A 10330-nucleotide genomic window follows, 5' to 3' on the forward strand; every position below is an offset into this window, starting at 1 on the left:
GCACCACTTCATGGAGAGACAGGAAAAGCAACTTACATGCCTATAAGGTAGATAGGATCATGGATGTCTTAATTATGTTTAGGTTCCTATACAAAAGGGTTATTCTTTGAATGAACCCAAAAATATTTTGTTATGTTGCAAAAAAACACTCCAAAAAAAATCCATTTGGCCTAAAATTTGCCCCTAATTTTTATCTTGGGGAGTGTGTGTGTTTTTAACAAAAGAGATTAGATGAGAGCATTGCCTTGAAAAAGAATGGATTAACTTCCACTTATTGACAACACATCCAATCATAAAATGTGCATAATCAATTTATACATTTGGCCATAAAGGCACAAGCATCAAGCAATGAAAACTAACACAAGAACAAACTAAAGTAAACTTGTGTAAATACACATTGGTCAACAACCTGAATGATCTTTGGTATCACCTAATATGAGAGCTTCTTTAGAGGCTAGGTTTCTTTATGAACCTTCCTAAGGGTTTTACTTGAACTTGGATTTGGCTAGCCTAAAATGGTTTATAGAAGCTAAGAATACTTTTTCTTAAAGAATATGAATAGTTGCTCATGTTTGGAAACTCTTAACGATTGTTGTATGGATACTACTAACACATGTATTTGACATAGCAAAGTTAGACTCAATACTAGATAAAGCTTGTATGTGAGTGATATATATTTAGTTGGTCATGTTTAGGAACTATGGCTTATGACATTTTTTCCAATTATTGTATAAAAGTAGGACTTTTTAATGTTAAGCAAAACCTACAAAGTTAAAACAAGTCCTTAAAATGCATTTGAATCTTTTTTAGTTCTAATTCTTGAAACGAAGTGTAAGGATGAAATGCTTTTGATTGATATGAGAGAGGCCTTGAGACACATAGAACATTAGAAATTGATTAAGAGAAACATGATAAAGTGTTAACAAGTTGAGTGTGACAATGACATGGTTTAATAGCACATTGCCACACAAGATGGAATCTTGCACTTTGCAAAATTCCATATTAGATGGGCTTTGCTTAGTCATTCACACACATCCTTTGCCAAATTCCACTTCACATGGGCTTAGCAAATTCAAGCACATCCTTTGCCATATTCTATATTATATGGGCCTTGCTTGGTGATTCCAGCAACTATAAAGGGAGTACACGCCCAAAATTTCCTCGAAACTACTATTGTTTAACAATAGGGGTCAACAAATGGTGGTGACACTTGGACTACTGTGAGTGGTGTGGATTTTATTTCATCTTAGTAAAAGATAAAAAGAACAAAGAGAGACAAGGACTATTTGGGAAAGTGAACTGCAAGCCTCTCATGGAAAAGAATAAAGAGAGACAAGGACTCCTTGAGGAAAGTGAGATGCAAGTGTTTCATCACAAGGTGGATGCATGATTTTGTGGATGTAACATAGGTATATGAGAAGGAAAGCTAGGGCCCTAAGGGTGCTAATGTCAAAGGGCAATAACAAACGGGGATGTTGGTGGAGGGGGTGATCTCACGACCAAATGCAACAACACAGCCGCATCGAATAGTGCAATGGCTTCAACGTGCTCGTGTTCACCTCCTTCTTCTTCTTCAGCAGCCAACGATGCATCCAATCAGTCAGTGGTGGAGATAGGCATATACATAGCAGTAGCGTCAGGGGTTCTGACGCTGATGGGAGGCCACCATGTATGGCAGGGGGTGAGGGGGCGCAAGTGGTGGTTCCCGTGCGGGGATTTACTGAGCCTGAACGCCGGGACGCTGTCGGTGCTGGCCGTGGCGACGAAGCTGCCCAACGACCTGACGACGCCCATGCCCAGCCCCGTGGACCAGCTGTCGAAGCTGAGCGGGGCGGCGCTGGTGTGCGCCGTCATGGCGGCGGCCATGCCTTCTCTGGGCTCCATGAAGAAGCTGCACGGGGAGCTCCCCTCCAACGTCGCCGCCCTCGCCCTCCTGGTCGCCACCCTCCTCGTCAACGTCGCCATGCAGATCCACAGCGGCGTCATCTCCTCCTTCGTCCCCGAGCACGTCGTCGTCCTCGTCTCCACGGCCCTCCTCTTCCTGCTCCTCTGCACGCTCGCGCTCGCAGTCCCGGCTATGGAGTCGGATGTGAAAGACATACTGCACAGCAGGCGGCTATCATCATCATCAGAACCAGTACCTGCACCGTCATCGCCATCATCATCAGATGCAGCAGCAGTAGCATCATCATCGGACTCGTCGCAGAACGACCACCCGTGGACCTCCCTCGCCGACCAGGCCCGCGCTTCCTGGATGACCGCCCTGACCGCCGACCTCCAATTCGTCGCCGCCCGGTCCCCCGTCGCCGCCCCCGCCGCCGCCATTGCCGCCGCCTCCCTGCTCGCCCTCCTCTCCGCCATCGCCCGCTCAGGCGCTCTCGATCGTCGCAGGCCCAGCTCGATGCAGACGAGCTCCGTCTACGGGTGGACCACTTTCCCAATTCTGGTCCTGCAGCTCGCCGCCGTCCTGCTCTGCCTCGTCCCCTCTGTGATGCGGGGCTGTAGGGCCGTTCTGTACTCGAGCCAGAGCTCTATGTCTGTGGAGCCATTCTGGCAGCAGGTGATTGTGGACTTCAAGTTCAAGCCTGTCGCCATCTTCCCGACGGACCCCAAGAGAAGGCGCATCAGGAAGCTCGCCCAGCTATGGAAGGAGAGACTCTGTGATGCCTTCATGTGGGTGGAAGGCCTCCTGGTCCAGGTAAGCAAGTCTACTTGTATGGCATTTTCGTGCATCTCCCATTTGTACCCCCAACGTCAGCACCATAAGAATCCTCGGCAAATCCAATGGATCGTATGCCTTCACGGGGAAGACCCCCTCAAGATATGGGACATTACCAAACCCTTGGCTGACATCAGTCGTTTTATAGATAGGGGTAAGATGTGTGAAATGTCTACCCTAGTCAAGCTTCTAAAGCATAGATGTGACGAGATTGGGAATTACTCAAAGGGTGTGGCACTCACCCTTGGAGCATATCGAGGCACGCAAGATGACCTAAACACTCTCAGCTGGAGCTTGGCTATTGTTACACTACTTGCTTTGATGACTGCTTTAGAATGTGAAAGTGCCTCCTCGTGCTCCAAGTCCCAAGAGGCTATAGATGCCTTCACTCAAGCCCTTGACATGGTAGCTCTTGTTGATAAACACTATTCTGTCCCCAAGAAGCCATGGGAAGGAGCCATGCAAGTTGTTTGGGCCCGCCTCGAATCTCAATTAAAGTGGCTCCATGTCGACCTTACAAGCATTCCCAAGAAAGGCTCTGCCATTTTCCACCTTGAAGTGATTGCCAAAGACATCCTTGGTGCATCACTGACCACTCAAGCACGCCTTACGAGTGAGCAAGTTGCTGCTCACATCCTCTTAAAACTCATAGAAAGTTTGAAGCATTTAGATCCTTCCACCTCTGAACTAGGAGACATCATTGCTAACATGCTAGCAACTTGTTTGCAAAACTTTCCCATGGCTTTGAATCATGAAATCCATAAAACATTACACCATGGCGAACTCGAAAAAGTTGAACAGGGTCTATATTTTTTAGGGAAAGGTCAACAACTTTGGCATGAATTAAACTGGTCGCATTCTTCCAATCTTTCTCCCCTTCATGGTTCAATTCGAGCTTGGATAGAGCATCCTTGACCCACTCTTGAAAATAACACCTCCATCATCCCATTAAACCACATTTCATATGTGATTGGCAAAGCCAACCTTTGGTATTGGATGCCTCATTAAAACCCATTTGATTGGGCAAAGTAAACAATTTCTATTAAGTGTAGTTAGGGAGTTCAAGGATATTGAACAAAGTTGTCTTACGGCTATCATATACCATCAAGCACAAACGATAGACTATTCGAAAGATGGAGACTACTTGTTAACTCACATATTCTTATTTCACAATTGAATGCAAACTCAAAGGAAAAGAATTAGTTTCTCTACAATGTTTGGTTGTTTTGGGTGCATGTACGTGCTTATGTATGTTTGGTTGTGTTGGGTGCATGCACGTGCTTATGTATCACAAATGTAAAGGTATACATTCTTATTTCCAGAGTTGTTTTGTCAAATTCATAGATTCTCAAACTTGTTCACTCAAAGAAATTTCCCATCTAGAAGGAATTTCCTATGCAAATACTCACATGCACACACATATTGTATGAGCCCCTATTCATAGAGTATTAAACTTCTTCACTTAAAGAAATTTCCCATCTACAAGGATTTCCTTTGCACATACTAACATGCACACATATATGTGTACACCCAAATCCACACCCCCCCCCCCCAAAACCACACAAATAACAACTCCCCAACCACCACTACATGCATGCATGCATGCTCATAAAAATAAAGCTTTTGCTTGTAGTAGTCCATTTCTTTACATGGAAGGGGACTTGGGATTACAAGAAAGATATTAAAATCTACAACTGTGGGTTTAGTATATAAGACTTTGCATGAAACAAACTGTTGATATGTAACATGATATTTGAATATAGGTGACATTGTGGAGTAGGGTAAATTGTCATATGATTGAATTTATGATTTAAAACCTTTGACAAAATGCCTTTAATTTCATTTTTTGACTGGATATGTTGTTTAACCTTAAGTCTCTTGGTTGGAATGTCAACATGTTCTTATGAATCATTTTGTAGGAAGCCAATAGGCTTTGGGTCTGACAAGAATTGAGCATCTTAAGTTCCTAAGCCCCACTCACATATAGTTATCTAGTTTTTCTTCAATCACACAAGTATGATCTTAATTTTATACTTGGAAAGTTCTAGTCCTAGGCAGACATGTAGGTTGAGAGATGAGCTTTATAGTTTTCATCGATCAGATTGTGAAAATCCATTGTGAAGTGAGCTAGTTATGTCTCTCTAATCCACACTCAATTGGCCTCACCATAATAAACCTTTTCTTACAGTGGGTGAAAGCACGGTTAGGTGGCACCAAAAAGCATTGTCATTGACACTGCTTTTAGTAATTGATATTAGCTATTTTATGTATAGTGGATGCATTGCTCATAAATATTCTTAGTACTTTTCAAAACTTTTATCATATTTAATTACTTTTCAAATATTTGGTTTTCTTTCTTGGACTTTCGTTTGCAATTTTTGAGCATTAAAATAACATTTCATGAGCCACCAAAATAGTGGAATTTTGGTACCACCTAACCATGCTTCCACCCTTACCTTCTTGGATTGAACTATAACTAGTCCTGGGCTAACATAATTGGACATTGGATCAAGGGATCCAAAATCCATCTTGTCAAACTAAAAGAGCTTGACTAGGATGATAAGTTTTTTAATCTAGATAGGTATTAAAGAATCTTTTGATAATAGTTAAGGTCATTACTTTGAAAATTCACAGCTCTCTTGTGTTATTTGGATAAAGGAACCAAGACGGGGATCATCTTTTGGAACCCTATTACCCTTATTTTAGGGATCATGATGAGTCGAGGTCTACAATAGTAGTTGGAGCCCTATGGGTGTAAGAAACCCTTATTAGAAATAACTAGGGTTCTTATGTTTTAAAGCAAGGATGATCCTTTTTAATTCTAAAAGTTTAGTTTGATTCAGAAAACAATTACTCATATCAAAGTGAAGCGTTGGTTTTAAAATTATGTTTAATAAATGGATCCAAAAGGTAACTGACTATAGCAAAAAGAGGTTTCCCTATGATTCTAGCTTCTCTTGGACAATGTATGTGAAGAAGGTTTGGAGACTAACTTCATCATACAAATTGAATTTGATTCTTGGGTAGATAGAAGATGTTTTTAATCACATTCAAAGTTTGAAAACTAAAGAAATTTTGCCTTAATCTAATTGATTTTTCAATATTTTGTTGCTTGAACCCTTTTGTGTGCATTCATCTCATAACAGAATAGTTTTGGCATCACATCTCCAATCCAATCTCATTTTTAAATCACCTGTACTTATTCAAATCATGTTTCTTTTCAATACACTAAACTTTCTACCCGTGTTTCTACCTAGCTTTTTTTAGGCAGGTGTGTGTACATGCTACAATATAAGAGAGGATAATGTGTGGTATCCAATAGCACATAAGCTCTGTGATGATTGGATAACTATGATTCCCTCTTGTAAATTTTCTCACAAAATTAGAAAATGGAAAGAGAAAAGTGTGTAATTTTATTGAAAATGATAGAATTTAGGCTCTAAGTTACAATATAAAAGGCATTGAACACATCTACTATATAAAGAATATTCACCTTGCACCTTCTATGCAACAATATTTTCCACCTCATTGCAAGGTAATAGAATTGATCTTCCAATGAGGTTTATAATTAACCATATTTTATTTGCATTGTTGTTGTTGCTATGAGATTTAAGGCTAGCTTTGAGAACTTCGTGATGTTCCTATCAATAACTATGGAATGGCAACCATTGGAATCACTCACAAGTACATTCAACATCATTGATATTGAACCCAATAACCTTATTTAACTTGACCATTCTTCATCCTTCTTTACATTTAAAGTTTTTTTTTACTTTGTAATACGCATTGCTCTAGCAAACATGTTAGCATATGGAAGGTTGTAAGAGCTTCTTGTACCTAATCTTAATTCACATACAAATTGGGTTACGCCCAACAATAGAATCTAGATTGCATTAATACACATATGAGTTTCATATTTGTATTAAAATATATGGGACTATTATACAATGTCCTAGTAAAATGGTAAAGTATGAGATACAATACGAGGACATGTTAGTAAATATGTAGATTATCATATTAGATTAAGAAAAAGACTTAGTAAAAATATTCTTTTATATGAGATAATGCTTAAATGTAAGAAAGTGAACACACTTAGGATCACATGGATATCTTTTTTCCTTTTTAGTAGGATTTTTTTCATGGCCTTATATATATACGTATTCACTTTTAGGGCATACTTAGTCTTGTAAATCTTCTCTATTGATATGTCTCAATACACTTTAAGTTGTGCTATCTCAAGCTTCTTCTTCTCCAAGCTATGTACTTACATTTTTGCAATCCTAAATCCAATAATTGGTATCAAAGAGGGCTTCAATCTCTTGGAAAACGTTGTCAATACCCTCTACTTGATTTCCTTTTATTGGGACAAGATATAACAAGCATCATCAAAAATTTTTTATTGGGCCTCATTTTGACCTCCATTTGTACTAGTTCAAGCATTGCATAGTCTAGTCTTCCCTTTATGTAAAATTTTTGACAATACTTGTGCAAGTAATAGTCCTTGTAATCTCCTAATCCTGTTTTAAAAGCTGTAAGTGCAATACAAGCAATAAAAGTAGGTATTGTTGAAGATGATACAAGTTTGAGTTATGCTCTAGTTAATGCTAGAGAAGCACCAACACCTACTTCTAAGTGGATTCATTGGGATGTCACAGATGCAAAGGCTCATGCTTTGATTACACATTGTCTATTAAAATGTACCATTATCCCACATATTCACTCATATAAGCTAGCTAAGGATGCTTGGGATAATGTTGCATGCTTGCACAAGGTAAAAATGAGGCATGTGTTGGTTATCTATATAAACAATTAGAGAGTGACCATATGGATGAAGGTGACTCCATGGAAATTTTTTAAACAAAGATCAAAGATCTTACAAAGCAATTGATTGCTGCATATGAGATTTTGCCAAACAATTCACTTGTAAAAAATTTTCTCATCAATGATCTTCCTAATTATTAACAAAGTTTTGCATCTATACTTTGTTTGAAGATGAAAGGCAATTTGAATTCTTTGTCATTGGATAAGTTGGCTTTTGTTTTGCTACAAAAATAATAATCTAGGCAAAATATGTCAATTATACATGTTGCAGACAGAGGTTTTGTGGCTAGTTAGAAAGGAAAAGAAAAAGATTTATTTTCTATTAATAAGTAAAAAATTGGAAATATTGCTTAGACAAAGAAGGCTAATAAGGATGAGAAGTAAAAATTGAGCTAGATATTTTTTAGGTCTTGTAAGAGAAATGATCATACAATTAAGGTTTATTCTAAATTGGTTACAAAAGATGCTAAGAAGAAAGAGGCTAATATTGTTGTTCAAATACCTCTCCTTTTAAGTCAATATCTGCAAATGTTATGTAGGACATAAAATGGGCATTTAGTATGCAGCACAACAATTTTGCTAATTTGTTACATACATGCAAAAATTTTATATGGTATCTTCATTATCTACTCTTAAGGCCCTTGGAAAACACATTTGTAAAGTCTACATATTTGGTAAAATGTAACGTGCTTCATTTCCAAAAGATGGTTTAGTGAGAGCTACTTGCAAACTACAACTTGTATATAGTGATGTTTATGTCCAATGTAAACAACATCTTTTGGAAACTATCTACATTTTGTGACTTTCATTAATGATTATTCCAAGCATGCATGGGTATATATATGTCTGTTATCTAATTATCAAGATGTAAAGTAGACACTCTTCATTTAGATCAAGGGAGATCATATATCTAAATAATTTAATGCATATCTGACTGATCATGTAGTAAAACACCAATTCACAATTATGCGTACACCATAGCATAATGATGTAATCGAGAGAAAAACAAATCACTAATGAGCATGGCACGATGTATGATTACGAGTCAAGATTTGTCTCATAGTTTCTAGGTTGAGGCTATTTTATATATTGTCATAGTATATCTATGATACTTTATTGCCTCTTTTTAAGTAGTGTGCAATCACATGCAATACCAAATTAGACATTTTTTCAACCTATGCAATGTAAGAAGCTAGGAAGAAGATACATTTTAGTGTGGAATTATTAATAATACCTTGTCACATTGACATAGGTATGAAAGGGGTGAGACATGTAGATTTTCACATATTTGAATAATTAATACATTTATTGTCTCTTACCTCACCTTCTTGTTCACAACTTCTATGGCTTCTCTCTTTTCTTTCCTAACTTTATAGTATTTCTCTCTCATAGTTACTCTTTTCTCTCTCATCTCTTCTTTCTCTCACCTCTTAGTTCTCTTCTTGACAAGTGGTATCAAAGTATAGGCTTTTGATCCATTTAATTTTCTCATTTCAAATATATATTCTATAATTTTCTGCCATTAAATCTTGGGCAGCACATAGTATAGGAGTTGCATGGCAGGTACTTATAGGAGTTTTACTTAGACAGCATGTACAAGAGCCACATGGTAGGTACTTGCAGGAGTTCTACTAAAAGCACAGACTAATCTTGGATCTTTGACAAAGATCTTGGAGAGATTGAGCCAAACCGTGGCTAAAATGATAGGTCGTGCATCCATTACAAGCTATTTTGAAGGTAACTTGGTGAAATAGAGGTTAACTAGACTTAGAAGAAGAATAAACTGTGGTTACCTTTTAGAAAAAGATTATTTTTCTTCATGTGTAAGATCTCCATGGAACCTTCAGCCCTTCAACCTCATTTTTTGCCATGAATCTTGCTTCTCTTCAAGAATGTATGGTATAGGAAGCTTCCAAGGATCAAACTTTACAAGTTGTATACCATTTTGAATGCCAAGGATGATGCCGTGTGGAGGAGATAGCACACATTGGTCATCTTAGGTAATGTCCTCAAACTTTTGGAATTTGTTATATCATAAATGGTAATTTTGCTTTAAGAATTAGCCTATTCTCCCTTTTGGAATAAAAAGTATAGTATACATCCATGATTAAACATAAAGATTAATATTGTTTTGGTGATTTAATCATGATGCTATGAAGAAAGGTGTTCTACACTTTTGGAAAACCTAAGCTAAAAGTCACTCTCCTAATTACAGTTTGCATGGAAGTAAGGTCAATTCTCACACATTATATTCAAGTCTTTGATGTCTAGACTCCCAAATGAAGCTCTATTTCTCATCCTTTTGCTCTCTTGAAATTCTAACTGAAGATTCTTCATCATTTCATCTCTGGGATTCATTCTAGTAAAGGCTTCTTAAAGAAATTTCAAGGATTGAGCCAGATTGATCAACCTCAAGAGCTTCCATAGAGTCAAGATTTGGGGGAAAGGGTCTAATACTTCAATCTTAAGCTTTATGAGGTTTCAAGATTGCTTCTAATCATCCAATAAACAAGGATTGAAGGTTATTTCAACAACATTTAGCAACCGAAGGCTTCATCAAGCATTTGGGGATCATTCAAGCCTTCATCAAGCTATGTAATAGATATTTCTCTTCAATTCTTGATCTCTCTCATTTATCCAATTGCTGAGCTTCATCCATTTGATTGAGAGATTAAAGAATTAAAAAGTTTCCATCAAACTTCATCCCATCATTGGTTAAATCAGCCCATTCATGGAGTGCATTTCTTACTTGATTCAAACGATGAATTAGAAGCTCTTGCTTGAGTTTTT

The 10330-nt window shown here is 37.9% G+C and overlaps 1 protein-coding gene across 1 annotated transcript; it reads left to right on the forward strand.

The window, feature by feature from the left end:
• Nucleotides 1-1338: 1338 nt before the first annotated feature.
• LOC148034387 (uncharacterized) lies at nucleotides 1339-8777 on the forward strand. The gene has a single exon (XM_087679333.1). It carries the CDS (start codon nucleotides 1535-1537, stop codon nucleotides 3632-3634), a length of 2100 nt encoding a protein of 699 aa, XP_087535459.1. The 5' UTR covers nucleotides 1339-1534; the 3' UTR covers nucleotides 3635-8777.
• The last annotated feature ends 1553 nt before the right edge of the window (nucleotides 8778-10330 follow it).

The sequence above is a fragment of the Lygodium microphyllum genome, chromosome 6 (genome assembly GCF_053477565.2).
Source record: "Lygodium microphyllum isolate KBCC chromosome 6, Lygodium_microphyllum_v1.1.10, whole genome shotgun sequence".
In the NCBI taxonomy this organism is placed as follows: Eukaryota; Viridiplantae; Streptophyta; class Polypodiopsida; order Schizaeales; family Lygodiaceae; genus Lygodium; species Lygodium microphyllum.